The sequence below is a fragment of the Alligator sinensis genome, unplaced genomic scaffold (genome assembly GCF_000455745.1).
Source record: "Alligator sinensis unplaced genomic scaffold, ASM45574v1 scaffold647_2, whole genome shotgun sequence".
Classification (NCBI taxonomy): domain Eukaryota; kingdom Metazoa; phylum Chordata; order Crocodylia; family Alligatoridae; genus Alligator; species Alligator sinensis.
Window position 1 is genome coordinate 3,275,124 of NW_005841832.1, and position 16,876 is coordinate 3,291,999.

The 16,876-nt window shown below is 53.7% G+C and overlaps 2 protein-coding genes across 2 annotated transcripts in view; one reads left to right on the forward strand and one right to left on the reverse strand.

Moving 5' to 3' along the window:
• Window positions 1-208: 208 nt before the first annotated feature.
• Window positions 209-11,006, reverse strand: TULP2 (tubby like protein 2). Its single transcript, XM_025196597.1, has 13 exons — window positions 10,878-11,006; window positions 10,219-10,372; window positions 9,239-9,352; window positions 8,385-8,498; window positions 7,511-7,609; window positions 6,641-6,820; window positions 4,128-4,241; window positions 3,212-3,390; window positions 2,749-2,861; window positions 2,543-2,657; window positions 2,205-2,303; window positions 1,539-1,710; window positions 209-1,065 (listed from the first exon to the last, which is right to left on the reverse strand). Exons 1-13 carry the CDS (start codon window positions 11,004-11,006, stop codon window positions 932-934), a joined length of 1,716 nt encoding a protein of 571 aa, XP_025052382.1. The 3' UTR covers window positions 209-931.
• Window positions 11,007-16,407: 5,401 nt separating this feature from the next.
• NUCB1 (nucleobindin 1) overlaps window positions 16,408-16,876 on the forward strand; it is a 10,632-nt gene continuing 10,163 nt past the window's right edge. Inside the window, exon 1 of the mRNA XM_006014936.3 lies at window positions 16,408-16,479. The gene's annotated coding sequence lies outside the window, so the exon portion shown is untranslated. The remainder of the gene's footprint in view (window positions 16,480-16,876) is intronic.

Genomic DNA, 16,876 nt, shown 5'->3' on the forward strand with positions numbered 1-16,876 from the left:
GGATATCACCACTATGCTACCCCTGCCTTCCAGCATGCCCCCACCCCCCAGATCCCCAAGGCAGGTGTCATCCCCCCTCGCCCGCCCCCCAAGTCCCCAGGGTAGCTGATCTAAGAGGGAAGCTATTTAACCCTTTTTCTGCCAAGAGAGGGCCCAGAATTTTGTCTCCTCTCCCCCAACCCAGGATCTCCTTAATGTATGTAGGGGGCAGGGTGACACTGCAATATCACCCAAAATGTCCAGCCCCCTCCCCTCCCTCAGTGTCATCCTTGTCCTTTCCAGGTAGATTTTATTTCACTCAAGAGCCTGCTACAATCCCAGGGGTTCTCTGTAGTCCATGGGTAGGGCCCCCCAACCTACATGGCCCTGAGCCCCCTACTTTGGAGGGGGAAAGGGAAACTGAGTCAATCAAAATGGTAGCTGTTGTCATGGCAATGGTATCCACATCTTCAGCAGAGAGGAGTGAGACATTTTGGTGGGGGTGGAGAGGAGAGGCTGAGAGGCAATGCCATTGGCCCAAAGAGAGTTGGATGTCAAATGGGGGAGAGACCAGGGCAAAGGTCAGAGTCGAGTTTGAGAAGCTGGATCAACAGTCAAGGGGGATGAGGTCAGAGGTCATACAGAGAAGGGACTATGGGAAGAGATGTGAGGTCACATGATTAGGTGGTGAGAAAAGTCAAAGCTCAGTGGTGATGCAGAATGACCGGTTAAGGCTGGAAAAGAGGTCAGAACTGAAGTGAGGCTAGAGGTCAAAGATGACCTGAGAAGTCCAAGAGGTCACCGTTGGGAGAAAGTTCTGAGGTCAAAGGTGACCTGGGAGGACCAAGTCACAGCTGGGGGAGAGGTCAGGGGTCAAGGGTAAACTGGCTCATGGTGAGAGTTGGGGATCAATATTGGTGGAGGCCAGAGGCTGGAGGTCAGCGGCAGCCCCCTAGTCACAGGCAAGCTTCCCGTCGAAGCTGGACAGGCAGATGGCGAAGGCCTGCAGGGCGCAGAGTGGGAAGCGGTAGTCCATGGTGAAGACGTCAGGAGCCACCCGCCCAAACTGCAGCACGATATACTCAGCTGGGGGGAGATGGGGGTTAACACAGGGGTGCCACTCACCCCAATCCTCCCCAGTACCCCGGTCCACCCAGCATTCTACATTCCTGGGACCCCCTGAATCTACCCCAGCACCCTCATATCCCTACCACCCCCCAATCCATCCCAAAAGCCCCCCTATATCCCTGGTACCCCCATATCCTTGGCATCTCCCAATCCACCCCCAGCCCCCACATATCCTGGGCACTCCCCAACTCCCCCTGGAACCTCCAATCCATCCCAGCACACTCTGACTGCTCCTGGCACCACCCAAACTACACCACAGTGGAGGGGATTGGGGGTGTTAGCCTCTGGACCCACCAAGTAACCCTGACCTACAGTTACCTAGAAGGGGGGCAGAAAGGCCAGACTGGCAGTGCCTCCATCTTCCCCCTCCAACCCCATCCCTGGTCCCTGTAGGCCCCATAGCTGCCTCCCCCCGCAATACACACACTCACAGTCGTGGTCGGGCACAATCTGGAAGTTCTTGACAGAAGCCTGGGTGACGCGGCCGTGGAAGTTGAGCACGTAGGACTGGGTCTCTGCGTTCCAGGCCGGCACCTTGTTCTGGAGAACCAGCAGGTTCTGCAGGTTCCGGTTCTGGTACCGGCTCAGTAGCGTCTCGTGTTCCTGCCCCAGGGGAGAGGCCATCATGTGGGGGCCAAAGTGGAAGTAGGGGGGTCATGTGGAAGTAGGCTCAGGGACGGGGAACTTTCCCACTGCTGCTGCTGTCTCTGGCTGAGCCCTGCTGGAGCAGAGCATGAGTGGCTCTGGAGTTCCCTGTCATCCCTGGGGCAGACAGCAGACCCAGCAGCAGTAGCGTGTGGGGGAGTGGAGGTGCCGCTAAGCATGGAGGGGACAATTCTTACCTGATTCAGGGACTTAAAATAAGTCCTTGGGCTGCTGCTCCCACAGCATGAACGGCCTAGCTTCAGATGGTTGGGAGTAGGGGATGCAGCCACCCCCAGAGCTCCAGCCATAGCTCCAGGACTCTCTTTACAAAAGATCTGCCCATGTCTACACCCAAGGGGACACCCCGTGCTGTGCCCTGCAGCCAGGGGCAGCTCAATGCTGTGAGCTTCCCTACAGCAGTGCCAAAAGGCAGGGTTCCCTGTCACACTCACATTTTTGGGCCGGATGCTGATCCTCTCATTGTCTATGTCCATGCCTGGGATTATCACTGTCATCCTCCGGGGACCCCTGAACCCCAAAACATTGGTCTCCTGATGTGGGGAGCAGGCATGGGGTGGGGAAGGAGGAGAGAGAGAGAGCACATATGAGAGTGCATTAACCCTTTGTTCCCAAGGCCAAATCCACCTCTGCATAGCTGGAGTGCCTGTTGCTGTGAGCTTCCCCACAGCAGTGCCTTCAGCTGGTGATTCCCCCAGTGCTGCAAGCCCCCCTCAGCAGCGCCCCCCAGCACTGCAAGCTTCCCTTCAACAGTGCCCTTTTTCTTCCTCACATAGCAAATGGCTCCCAGCTCCTGGCGTATCTGTGCCGTTTCGGGGATGAAGGGCTTCTTGTTGGGATTGACACCATTATCGAACACTGTAAACCGTGTGCCCAGCGCGTTGGATCTGCAGCCGTGAGATGAGGGGCTGGTGAACCAGGGCTGGCAGCCGATTCTGGGGGGGAACGGGGAGGGTGGGGAGAGCATGGAGGCCTCACCTGATTTTGCCGACAAAGCTGTCCCCATCGCGGGACAGGTCGATGGGGTCAAGGGACATGAGGTAATTAGATGTTTTGCTCTTCTTCCTCTTTCTCCCAGCCATCAGGAACAGCTGTAGGTGGGGCCAGTGGGGTGTGAAGGGGGGACAGGCAAGATGAGAGGGGGTGAGGCCCTCCCAGGTACCTTTCTGCCACTGTGGACCCCCACCAGCCAGCCTCCCCCACACCACTGCCAGGACTTCTATAGGACCCCCCGACACTGCAGGGACTTCCTTGTACTGCACCCCCCCCTTTTGCTGACTGGACTCCCCATTGAGCTCCCCTATCCACCCTCCAGAATCCCCTTCCCCACTCCTTGTCCCCTACTGCTGGGATCCCCTCTTAGCCCCAACCAAGCTGTGCTCATGGCCAGGTGAGGGGTCCCATCTTTCACTTTGCAGCCCCTAGGCCCCCACCCCTGTACCTTCTTGCCATCCTCACGCTCGAGGTGCAGGTAGTAGAAGGGGAAGACACCTCTGTCAACGCCTTTGCGGTCCCGTGTGATGCGGCACCGCACCGTGAGCCCCTGGGGTGCAGGGTGCAGCACAAACTCTGCCACATCATCCACCTGCAGTGGGGATGGGGGGGTCCCTGCTTCATCCTCTGTCAGCTGCCGGGAGAGCAGGGGGAGGGAGGCACAGGTGTGAGGCACCAGGAAGAGATTTGCACAAGAGGGTTGGCTGTGTGAGAGGCCGGCGCCCATGCGAGGGACATGAGATAGGCACTTGGACTGGTGCAAAAAGTGGCACAGGGGCAGGCAAGAGGCTGGTGCTTGTGAATAATGGTGGATGGTAGTGCCAGAGACATGTGAGGGAGATGGGCTGTGGCCAAAGGGGCACATGTACAAGCAAGAGGTTGGAGTGTGCAAAGGAGGTAGTTGTGTGAGAACTAGGTGCTTCTGTCAGGGGTGTGCAAATGACATATTGGTGCAAAGGATTAGGTACCCATGAGCGGGACAGCTATGCAAGAGGGAGTTATTCCCATGCATGGCGTGAGAACAGCATTTTTGCCAGAGGATTCGGGGGGGGGGGGGGGGGGGGGTTTATTCCAGAGAACAATTTGCTGAGAGGTTGGGGGGGGGGGGGGGGGTGCTGTTTCATACACAGAGACATGTCTTAGTGCGAGGGGCCAAGTGCAAGAGAGGTAGCTGTGCAAGATGTGGGTACTAGTGGTCGGGGGGACGGACATGAGAAGGGCCTTTCTGCTGACTGGGGGGTGCAGATAAGGCCTCGTGCAAAGGGACAAGACATGTAACACACAGGTGTACTTGTGCAAGCCTCGTGCAGGCATAAAGGAGCCCCTGATGAGAGAGCCGTGTGAACGGGGAGCCCCGGGGCCACCTGTCAGGCTTACGACGGGGGAATCAGTATCATCCGCAGGGCACAGGACCCGGGAAAGGAAGTCTTCCTCCTCCTCATCATCACTCAGGCTCTGTTGGCGGTTGGTGAGAGACCCTGGGGGAAGGGGCAGAGATGAGGGAGTGTGTTAGTGGCTCTCATACATAGGGTGAGCTCTCACATGCCAGGGTGGTGTATAACAGGGCTCTCATGTGCTAATGAGTTCACGTGGGCTTGTGACCCCCCTGTCACACATAGGGGCATTGCACACATTGAAAAATCCCTTGTGCTAGCAGTGCACACAACTGGCCTTGCATGCTGAGAGTGCACAGAAAGTTTTTCACATGTTAGTGAGTCTAGTGAGAACCTCTCAGAGGTGTAGCCAGGGTGTTTTGTGCTTTGGATGGCAGCGGTTGCTGCTATTCTTGTGCTCCCTCTTGGTTGGTGCCCAGTGCCGGTGCCTTGTACTCACACCCTTAATTAGGCCATTGAAAGGTCTTGCACTCACAGAACTTCTTGCACGCTTGTGAGCCTCATGCACAAAATGCATTTTTACACCATGAGTCTTGTGCATGCAAGCTCTTTCCAGCCCAGTACATTTGTGCCCTGCAGTCCATGGGTCTCATGCAAACTCTTTTATACTCATGGAGGCTTGCACGCTGTGAGCCCTTGGACACTAGTAAGACTTGTGCATACACTGAGCTCTCATGCCCAGAGGGTGTCACACATCCCTGGCACACTCATGTATCACACCCCTGCCTCTGCCCAGGGTCCTCCAGCTAAAGTCCCAGAATCCTTTGCTCTGAGCCAAATCACAGACCCTGTCAGCAGAGAGGGGCCCATGTACCCCTCCCACCTCTGCTCCCTTAGGGGTGGATCCAGGGGGGATGCAGTTGCACCCTGCTTCAATTTTTGCCCCACCCAAACTTTAAAACCAACTGCCTGGGAAGGGAAGTGCATTTCTATTCAGGCAGCACTGAGGGCATCAATTGACTTCATGGTTCATTATCCTCTCCCTAATTCCTGCTAGTCTCTCCACTCCACAGGTGTTACCACCCCTCTCTTCTTTTTAATGGTCTTTATGTTCCACTAGTCAATCTATCCTTTCTTCTGCAATATTACTGCCTGTTCGCCATTCCTAGTAATGCCTCTCCCTGCAGATTGTTTTTTTTAGCTCTAGCTAAAAACCTTAGCTCAGGTGCGGTCATATTAACTTGTGTGTGGAAGTGGCTGGCAGTGAAACATTGAAGGTGTTGTCAAGATGCTCAGGAAGGCTAGATTTTGTTTTATGAATGCATGTTCAAACAAGAAACATGCATTTAACTCTAATGACTACAGGACTCGTGACCCAATGTCTTTGGACTACTGACTATGTTTTGCCTAGTTTTGTTGTGTTTTCTTAACTTTAGATTGAATCTAGTAAATCCATGCACATTCCAGTAGTTATATTTGTTTTTGCTTTGACTTTAAACTGAATAATATAGTGCTAGCCTCCTTGCATATTCACAGAATGATAAAGAAGTAGGGCTGGAAGGGACCAACCCTCTGTTTGAGGCAAGATCATTTCTATCCAAACCATCCTATACAAATATATTTTCTAACCTCTTAGTAAAAGTACTGTCAACCCTGACACAAGACAAGACATGACACCTGAACTTGCCACAGGTAAAGCAGGGGGATCATGGCAGCCAACATCTTGCTGCTTTAAAAGGTTGTTAATATATGGTCAAGAGATCCCAGGTAGAGGCCATGCCCCTGCTGCAGAAGAAAGCAAAAACCCCCACAGTCTGACCAGGGAGTAAATTTTCTTCCTGACCCCAGATACAGCAATTGGTCTGACTCTGAGTGGAAGGGCAAGACCTTCTAGCCAGAAACCTCTGGGTTTAAGTCTCAGCGGGAATTAAACCAGCAGCCCAGGTCAGTCCCAATCCTCAGCCTTGGCTGCAGCCAACACCCAATGGCTCTGAGAAAGGATTAAAAACACCCTGATACTGTAGTGGAAAGGCAGGGAGGGAAGGAGGCAACCAGCAAAGCTCAGAACCCTGAGAAAACCCTATAACACAGGGGTTTTCAACCTTTTTTGGTCAGTATACCCCCAGCAGTCTGTCGATGAGTGGGGGAGGGGGCAGCCCCCCAGCAGCTGGTCACTGAGAAAAACCGGAAGTGCTGGTGACTTCTCTGTGCTGCTTCTGCGTACCCTCTGGGGCCCTCCAAAGTGTACCCCCAGGGGTATGCGTACCCCTGGTTGACAATCCCTGCTCTAGTAGAACATAGGCATAGCTACACCTAGATCTTCCCTGACCACTGGCTGTCCAACCTCTTCTTGACCCCCTCCAGGGATGGAGAGTGCACAGCTTCCCTAGGCAGTTTGTTCCATTCATAAAGCATCTAGTTTCTTTTTAACTGGAAAAAATATGTGATAATGCCCCACACCATCTGCATCCTGCTTTTCAAAATCTGATATCTACCCATGTATTCCCCCCACCCCACCTGCCCCCAGGCAGGCAGCCCCTCACCTCCGCGGAGAAGCGTCCTTTCCCGTCTCTTCTTGACAGGAGCAGGGGGTACCTGCGGATACTGGGATGGCTCCTCTGCTCCTCCCTCCCCTTCTTCCTTTGAGTCCCACTCCTCAGGACACCCACTACCCACGGCTCCAGCTTCATCCGAGGGCTCTGGGTCGCTGCCATTCTGGGAGTCTAAGGGGAAAGGAGGGGAGTCAGTACAGGGAAGATCCCACCCCCCACCCTCATCTAAGCTGGTCCCTTGTACATAACCCCCCCTTGTGTGAATTTGCACACCGTTCTGCCCCCTTCAGTCTGTGCACATACCTGTGTGCTCTGTGCTCAGTGGCCTTGCATGCCTATATGGGCCTTGTGCAACTGCACACTTGTTGCTCACATGGAATTATCTGGCTGCCTAAGCCACCACACTACACGCAGGTGAATGCACACCTATGTCTCATGCTCAGTGAGCTCCCACGCCTGCTTGAGTGCAAATGTGGCCTCATGCAAATGCAAGCTCGCACCTTTCATGGAGTCACACGGTGAGTCCAGTATGCACAAGCCCCACCATGTGGATGCTGGAACCTGGGTGCACACATCCGGTGGGCAGCATGATCTGCACACATGCATTTGCACACATGGGCTACCCAGAGAAAAGGTTCTCCCCCGTGAAGTGTGAGAAGGGTGCAGTTTTGCATACATGCCTCCTTCCACAACACCTCCTCCAAAAAGCATGCCTTGCACAAGTGCACACACTTTGCACACACACTTGTTACCCAGAAGGCAAGATTTCCATCCACATGTGCTGCATGAGGCATGTGCATCCTGCACATGCTTTGCACATGCATCCCCTTGCACGCCCCCCCCCAAACATGGTCCTCTCACCTCGAAAATCCACAATGACAGAAGGGACTGGCTCTGGCTGCTTGAGGGATGCAGGTTTCTTCCTGGAGCCCTGAGGGCATCGCGCCTCAGAAACGGGGGCTGCAGGGCAGAGAGGGCAGTGGGCACAACAGTGAGGGGTAGGGGAAGCCTGGTGAGTTCCTGGGCTTGCATGCTAGGGCACACACATATTTCATGTCTGGGAGGGAGGCATTCATGTGCAAATGGGTATGCAGAGAAGTGTGAGCAGGAAAACGTGAATGCACAAGGATGGGGCAAGGAGCCCGTGTCTGGGAGGGGCAGAGTGAGCCAGCACCTGTGTGCATAGAAGAGCAAGTATGCAACAGATGTGAAAGGGAGCATGGGGGGCTGATGTATGTGCACAAGTGTGGCACATAGAAGGAGTGCAATGAGAGAGCACCAGCTGGGTAATGGGGCTGGGAGTATGCCCTCAACAATGGCAGTCACACAAGAGCTGAGTTGTGCCCAGGGTATGAGGAGCTTGCACAAGAGGTGGGTCTGTATGCAAAAGGCAATAGTGAGATGTATTTCATGGTGTGGCAACAGTTGCATGGCACAGGACAATGGGGTGGCAATGGTTGCATGGCAACAGGGTGATGGTTGAGGCAATGGTTGAATGGCAACAGGGTGATGGGTCTGGCAATGGTTGCATGGCAACTGGATGATGCTTGTATCAAGGCGTGCACAAAATTCCTGAGCAACAGGGTGTGCATACAGTTGCATAGCAACATGGTAACGGTGCAGGGGTAGCCATGTACTGCTTTCTGTGTACACATGTACACATTTGTGAGTATGCAAGGAGGCTAGCAATGGTTGTCCAGCAACACAGCCCCTCTGTGCCCACTTCCCACCTCACCCTTTCTCTGCTTGGCCTGCCAGCCTTTGCGGGTGGCACCTGGTCCCTCTTTGGCTTTGTTGATGGGCTGGGTGTCTTCCAGGATGGCCAGTTCCAGCTCTGCATCAGAGACATCTGAAAGGGGAGAGGAGACACAACAGTGTGCTGGGGGGGGGTGGGGCTGGGTAGTTACACCACTCTGAGGTGCAGCCACTTATTGGGTGGGGCCCATCAGGGAGGGCTGGTTATGCAAGTGCTAGGAAGTGGCTGCACCTCAGGGCTAGGCATGTCACTAACCTTCCTCCTCCCAGCCAGGCTGATCCCAGAAATTCAGTCTGAATCACAGGGATTTGCGTGGGAGAAAAGCTGAGCGGGGAGTGACAGCTTAGGTGAGCTGAGACGCACAGGCCTGTGTCCCTCTGCTCTCAGACACCAATCAGACAATAAGGTAAGAACAAGGGTCACAGGTCATGACTCAGTTTCCCTCCTGAACTGGCCGCAAGAGCCATATCTCAGGGATCAGGGTGTGGATCCCAAGAGTAGAATTTGAGCTGTATCAACCACCCCCCTCACACACACAGACAACAGGTGTGGGAGTCTGGAAGTTGCCTTAATTAACTCTGAAGGGCTTCAGACCTCACCCTGGGTTGACAGTACATTGGTCATCTCTGCTGTAGGTAGCAACAATTGGTAGTTTTGTCTGACTATTGTCTGACTATTGGGACTGGTATCCCAATAGGCCGGAGGAACTAGATTTGACTTGTCCCATACTTTTCCAGTTAAAGTAAAAGGCCCCAGCATCATCCTGGGTGGTTACACAGTGGTTACAGAGATCCCCTCAAACAGTGCTGGCCAGGTGGGCACTGCCTGGGTACCTGAAATCACTCCTGGGGCTTCTCCTTGGGCATCAGGCCCCTGGTTTTTGTTCACCCTGGCGTTAGCAGCAGGGTGATCCTCAGGGACCGACTCCAGGTTAGGGTTACTGGTCCCTGCAGACAGACAGGGAGAATCACTGACAGCAGAAAGGGGCTGCGGCTTTGGCTGAGGGCCTGCCTCTCAAAGGCAAGCCCCACCTCTTCAAGAACACCCACTGGCAAAGGGAGGGTGGGGCCTAAGGCTGAGAAGCCCTGCCCCTAGCACTAGCTCTACCCCTGGCACTGTCCAGTTCTGCCCTTGGGTGGAGCAAGCTGGGATCCTGCTCTCTGATGGGGTGGGGCTTTATGGTTAGTAGCCCCTCCTGTAACCGGTAGGACATGTCCCTTTCCATTTGCCCCACCCCGTCTGGCTAAGACAGCTAGATGTCCCCTATAGCAAGTCATCTCATAGGGGGTGTGGCCTAATCACTAGGAGCCACACCTACCAACACAGGCCCCTCCCATGAGTGCCACATCATTCAGCCACTTTCCTCTGGGCAGAGTACTGAGCAGGGTGGGTGGGGCATCAGGCTCCTCCTCCTCCTGGATCAATAGCTCCACTTTGGTATGTTCAATATGAGACTAGAAGCCCTGCCCCAATGGCTAAGCCACACCCCTTCACTTGCAAGATGCAGCCTGTCATTCATGCCCTGAGGGTGGCTGCATGAAGGGGTGGGGCTAATTCTCCACTCCTAAAGGATAAGCCACACCCCCTTTCCCCTTGTTTCTCTTATGGGGTGATGGGGTTGGGCCAGGGCAATGTCATTCCTGCCACTAATATCACTTGATTGGTCAAGATTACACCCACCACAGAAGAGGTGGAGCTAATGGAAGGAGGCTGGGATTGCTCTCTGAGCCCCACTCACTCCAAGATGGGCAGAGGCCAGGGGAGAACTCATCACGTTGGTGGGTGCTCTGTTTGGGGGTTCCCTGTAACCCACCCTTGCAGAAGCTGTGCTCACTGTAGGACTCCACGAGGGGGGTGCGCTCCTCGGGCTGCCACCCCCGGCGCTGTTTGACCTTTGAGTCGGGGTTGGCCCGGACCATGAGGGGCTCCTGGCGTTTCCATCGCTGCTTCTTCTCAAAGAGGCGGCGCTGGGTATGGGGAGGAAGAAGTGAGCAAGGGCAGGGAAGGGAGTGACTGCCCTCTCTACCCTAGCACCAAGATCCTACCCTGGGACCTGTGTTGCCCTAACCCATAATGCCCTGGGGCAAGGCGGGGTTGCTCCATCTGAGCTGCTCAGTCCCAGAATCCTCTGGGCAGGATGGACTGACTGCTCTCAGCCCCAAGCCCTTCATTCCCAGAATCCCCCTGTGGCAGGGATGGATGACTAGTGGGATCTATCCCAGAATCCCCTGGGGCACACAGGGTGACTGCTGTCTGCTGCAAATCCTTTGTTTCCAGAATTCTCTGGGGCAGGACAGACTGACTACCCCCAGCCCTGGACCCTTCAGTCCCAGAATGCCCTGGGACATGGAAGGATGACCAGTAGGATCTATCCCAGAGTCTCCTGAGTAGACAGGGTGACTGCTCTCTACCCCAAGCTGCTCTCGCCCAGAATCTCGTAGGGCAGGGAGGGAGACCACACCAGGGCCCTACCTGCTGCTCCAGCTTCTGCTGCCTCAAGGAGGTGGCCTCCTCGGTGAGGCTGCAGGAAGAGAAGAGGGTCAGAGTGTCAGGGGGGGAGTTGGGACAGGAGGGCAGGCGATGGTAGTAGCCCTGGTGCATCCTCACACCAGCCAGGTACATACTACGGCCTCCTAGAGCTGGCTATGCTCGGGGCTGTCACAGCAAGGGGGTTCCAATTGCCATGACAATGGCTTTGTGACCTCATCAGCATCCACTGATGGGAGGGGATCTCAGGTACGGTTGGTCCCTGCCCTGGCGCTGCGATGTTCATACAGGACCCCTAGGGGCGGATCCCACTGATGTGAGGATGGGATCCTAGGATGGTTGGTCCATGCCTGGGATGCAGCTGCCTCTGGGGTGAGGCACTCTGTGCATAGGGAGGCTGTTCATAGAGGAATCCCAGGAACAAATCCAGGTGCCATGTTACAGTTGCACCCCCATTTTGATTTCTGCTCCATCCAAACTTTAAAGCCAGCTTCTAGGAGGGGCAACCACATTTCTGTTCAGGCACTGAGGGAGTCAATTGACTTCATGGATCTTTATCTGCCTGATTCCTGCTAATCTCTCCACTCCATGGGTGTTAACAACCCTCTCTCCTTTTCAGTGGTCTTGATGTTCCACTATTCAGTCTATCCCTTCTGCAGTTTTGCTGTCTGTTTGCCATTCTTGGTAATGTCTCTTTTCTATTTCACAGCCTTGTAGATTGTTTTTAGTTCAAGCTAAACACCTTAACTTAGATGTGGTCATAATAACTCAGGTGTGGAAGTGACTGACTGTGAAGCACTGGAGGTGCTGTCAAGATGCTTCAGAAAGCTAGAATGTTGTTTTACAAATCTGAATAATAGACATATGTTTAACTCTAATGACAACAGGATTTATGATACAATATCTTTGACTATTTTTTGCCTAATCACTCCACTGGTGTTACTCTCGCTCTCTTTTTCAGTGGTTTTAGTATTCCACAATTCAAATTATCCTTTCTCCTACAGTTTTGCTCCAATATCTTTGGAATATTTTGCCTATTTTTTGCCTAGTTTGTTGTGGGTTTTTTAAGATTTACATATAATTAGCATATCAGTGTACATTCCAGTAGTACTTTTGCCAGTAGTACATTCCAGTAGTACTTTTCCAGTAGTGCTTTTGCTTTGTTCTTAAACTGAATAATATAGTGCTAACCCCTCCCTCCAGCATATTCATAAAATATCTAGTTTCTCTTTAACTGGTGAAAAATACCTGACAATATGCCACACCATCTGCTCCCCACTTTTCAAAATCCTAGATCCATCCATTTAAGATTTTGGAAAGGGGGGTGCAGGCAGTGAGGTTCATCATCCCATATAACACAATACACATTTTTCTCCCCTTAAAAAGAAACTAGAAGCTTTGCTAATATGTGGGTGGCCCAGAGCTGTACTATGCAGTTTAATATGGAAGCAAAAACAAATAGAACTTAACTGAAATGAATGAATAACAATCTGCATGGCTTTGAGACAGGAACTTCATTACCAGGAGCAGGAAACAGACAGCAGGATTGCAGAAGGAAGGTTAGTGTGATTAGTGGAACATCAAGACTATTAGAAAGGAGAGAAGGTCCTTAACACCTGTGAAACTCTTCAGGGATGAGGAGATGATAATGAGCTATGGAGAGAATGGACTCATTCCCTCAGGGCTGCCTAACGAGAAAAACTGCTGCCACTGCCAGGCAGTTGGTTTTAAGTATTGGGTGGAGCAGGAATCTAAGGGGGGTGCCAGTGCACCAGGGCACTCCCCTGGATCCACCCATGAGGACCCCTCACCCAGAATGAAATGCAGCCTCCTTTGGGGTGGGACATTTCCCATGCCCACTACACAAAAGCTGAGGACAGGACATGATGGATCAGCATGGACTGTAGGGGGGAGGCATCCTCACTCCCTATGGGGTTGAATCATCCTTACCTTATATCAGGGGGGCAGTAGGCTGCATCCATAGCATCCACTGGGCTGTGGGGGAGCAGGGGCAGACAGTGAGAGGAAACACATGGTCAGAGTTGTGGGGGATCTTTGGGGTACCTCCTTCTGAGTCTGTGGGGGGATCTCTGCAGGGAAGGGGGCTCAGAGCAGGGAGACCCACAGCTCCTAAGGAGAGACGGAGAGACTAGGATGCAGGTGACTGGGGGGACAGGTCAGAGCGGGGGTGGTCTGCTTTTGTCCCCTGTAGAAGGGATTAGAGGGTGCAGTGGGGGGAGACCTCAAACCCAGCCCCTCCCCCAGCCCCGGGAGGTGCCAGGGATCAGTGAAATGAAAACAGCTAATCAGAGTGCCCCTGGGTCACCTCAGCAGATAAAGGGGATTAGTTCTTCATTAGGGATTAAGGTGGGGGAGGGAGCCGGGCAGTGCAAGCATGAGGGGCCCTGATGTAGGTGTGCACACAGAAGGGCACACCCAGCACACACATCCATGTGCCTGCATGATATAGGTCAACCCCCTGCTACACACACACACACACACACACACACACAGAGCCCAAACATGAGCGCACACACCAGCACAGGTACACATCCAGCACACACACTTGACCTACTCCCTACACACTCACATACACAAAGAGCCCCCTGTGTAGACCCCCCCAAATCACACACACACCACCCCTGAACACACATCAACATGCACATGGCCACATATACACCCCTTGCACACATCCCCAACATAGGCACATACCCAGTGCACATGTGTGTACCGCCCCCAGTATGTGCACACACAAATCAGCATATGCACACCAACAGAAACACTTCCACCCTCTTCACACAGAACCTTAACACACACCTGCCCATGTATACACACCCCCCAACATGCAAACCTGTTCCTTATATATACACATAGCAAATATGCCCCAGATATGTGCACACACAAATCAGCACACACACACAAACTCCCCTCACATGCCAGCACACAGAACCTCAATACACAGAGTTCTAACTAGACAACTGCACATAAAAGACCCCAAAGTATGTGTGTCTGTATATCCACACATATGTATGTGTGTGCATATATCTATATACATATGGATATGTGTGTGACTGTGTATGTATACCATACATATGCACATGTGTGTGTGCGTGCATGTGTGTGTGTGTGTACATATATATATATATATACACACACATACATACATACACACACATTTGTGTATGTATGTATGTGCATATGCATATGTATGCATGTATGTGCATATGCATATGTATGTATGTATGGGTGTGTACATACTTAAGTATGTATGTGTGTTTGTGTGTATATGCATAGGTATGTTTACATGTGTGCATACATATGCATGTGTATACCTCTGTGTGTGTGTGTGTGTATACACACACATATGTGTGTCTGTGTGTGTATACATACACACACACACTCATAATACTATATGTGTAGGTATATGTGAAAATACATGCGCACACACACACAACCTGCCCCAACACAACTCACTGTGCACATGGCCCATTCCAGGATGCCCGTCTCCAACACATACCCCACACCAATGTGAGTCCACCTCACACCCTGAACACAGTTCCACTTCATCTCACCCCTCACATATATCCTCCCAAGCCCCGCCACCCCAACAGTCCCTCCCCATGCCCTAGCTCACCCTGCCACAGCCAGCAGGTTTTACCTCTGAGACGTGTTCTGCCAGCAGCTGGCTCTGCAGGGTGAAAAGACTCACTGAGTATTACAGTTTTCTCTGCCCCACCACCCGCTGTGCTGCCTTTCCAGCTGGCAAAAAGGGAAACCTGAGGCACAGGGGGACCTAGCTATAACTTTCTTTCACATACACAGAACCCAGGCATCCCAGCCCCACCCCCAGCTCAGTCCCCCCAGATCCTATTTCCTTCTCAGAGCTGAGCTAGAACCCAGGCATCCTGGCTCCCCGCCCCATCATCTCTCATGCCATTGGCCCCCAACTGCCCTCCCAGAGCTGGGATAGAACCCAGGCATCCTGGCTTCCAGCCCCTGGGGCTCTAGCTCCCCTTCATATAGATTTTTGACATCACTTGCAAGGGGCAGCAGGACCCCTCTTTCCATAGAGCCAGCGGGGCAGGGATCAGAGGGCTTGACTATCCCACCTGCTGCCATACCTGGGTCAGTTGTGGAGTAGGGGGTGGAGGATCCTGGCCCTGGATCCTGCTCTGTTTTCTCCTCTGGTAGGATTGAGCTCAGGTTGGGGGGTGGGGGGGCTTTGACACTTTCCCCCCACCCCAGGTCACTCCCCACCCAATGGAGGATCTTGTCTGTGCTAATCAGCTTGGGTGGCTTAAGGCCCAGCCCCAGGACAGGACTTAAAGGTGCAGCACGTTGCAGAGTGCCAGGTGCGGTGTGTGTGCGTGTGTGTGCATAATAGTGAGTGCATGCATATTTTCACAAGCATGTGCGCAGAGGGGAGCATGCATGTGCCTGTGTGCTCATAAGGGGCTAGGCCACGTGCTAGGGTGTGTGCACAAGCATGCTTGGAGTCACAAGTGCACCATAGAGTGAATGCACCCATGCAGGCCGGTGCACAAGTGTACATGTGCATCCTCGTGTAAGTATGGGGGAGTTACCCAGGATCCTCCTGCTTCCCTTGGGGATTGTGTGCATGCATGTAATAGTAAGCACATGTATGTGTTTTCACAAGCATGTGCACACGAGGGATCATGTGCATGCCTGTGTGCTTACAAGGGCCTAGGCCACATGCTAAGGTGTGCACACAAGTGTGCTTGGAGGCACTGGTGCACAATGTGGGCACACACAACACACATGCGGGCAGGTGCACAAGAATACATGTGCATCTTTGTGTGAGCATTGGGGGTTATCCAAGACCCTTCCCACTCCCCCTGGGGAGTGTGTGTAATGGTGAGCTCATGAACGTGTGTGTGCATGTGTGCGTGCATGTGTGCACAGGAGAATGTGTGTGTGCTTGTGTGCTCACCAGGGGCTAGGCTACATGCAAGGGTATATGCACAAGCATGCTGTGCATCCTGGTGTGAGCATGAGGGTTACCCAGGACACCCTCCTCTCTGCTCCCCTTGCGGGGGCACTGTCATCACCTCCAGGGGTAATTCAGACTCCCCTCCTCCCTGCCTTCCTAGGGCATCCCCCTCCAAGGCAGTACTGCCTCCTGATTGGATGCTGGTCACCATGGCAGCACTAGGGTAATAAAGGGTGGGGGTCCTCTTCCCTTAAAAGGCTGTACAGGTTCTCCTGGAGGAAAGGGGGCAGGGGTCTTTCCCCTCAGGAGTTGGGTATGGGCAGGAGAGCCTATAATTGCCCCCTCCCAGTCGTATCTTCCCTCACCCCTACCCGCATCTTCCCCGACCCCTTCCCTCTCCCCCTGCCTGGGGAGCTGTGGAGAACGGGGGGCGTGGTCAGCATGCAAATATAGGTTGGAGGGGGAGGATTCGTCGTTCCGGAATCGGAGGGGGCGTGGTCACTACGCAGATTCGGGGTCACTACGGAAAGTATAGCGGGGGGGGGGGGACGCAGGCGCGCAGATAAGGAGGCGGGGCTTCTAAGGGCAGGAAGAGGAAGTGTCGCTTCCGCAGTAGTTGTGACGTTGGGTGGCGTGGTGAGTTGTGGGTTCCCCGGGGATTTTTTCCCCCTCCCGGGGCCTGGGGGTTCCCACCGTCCCCCTCCCCCCCCCGACCCCCTGCCCTAGCCCGCTCTCCAGTTGCCTCTGGCCCCCTTGCAGACCCTTGGGATCCACTGCCCCAGCCTCTGAGTTCCCTCTGCCCACCCCCCCTTGCAGCCCTGGGATCCACTTGGAGACCCCCTGCCCTATCCTCCTCCCCAGTTCCCCCTGGGATCCACTTGGGATCCCCTGGCCTTCTTGCAATCCCTGGGATCCACTGCCCCAACCCCATTCCCAGTTTCCCACTGCCCCTCTCCCCAACCCCTAGAATTCACCTGAGAGCCTCAGCACCTCTCTCTCCCTCCCCCCACCCTTATCTTGCCTTGGGGTCCCT

What these genes read in the sequence shown, in the direction of transcription:
- TULP2 (XM_025196597.1), bottom strand. Translation starts at nt 11,006, where the DNA reads ATGCACCAGGGCTACTACCATCGCCTGCCCTCCTGTCCCAACTCCCCC. An exon ending in TGTCATTGTGGATTTTCGAG is followed by an intron (nt 6,821 to 7,510) that starts GTGAGAGGACCA and finishes CTTTCCCCTTAG; the next exon opens with ACTCCCAGAATGGCAGCGAC. An exon ending in CCCCGTCGTAAGCCTGACAG is followed by an intron (nt 3,391 to 4,127) that starts GTGGCCCCGGGG and finishes GGCAGCTGACAG; the next exon opens with AGGATGAAGCAGGGACCCCC.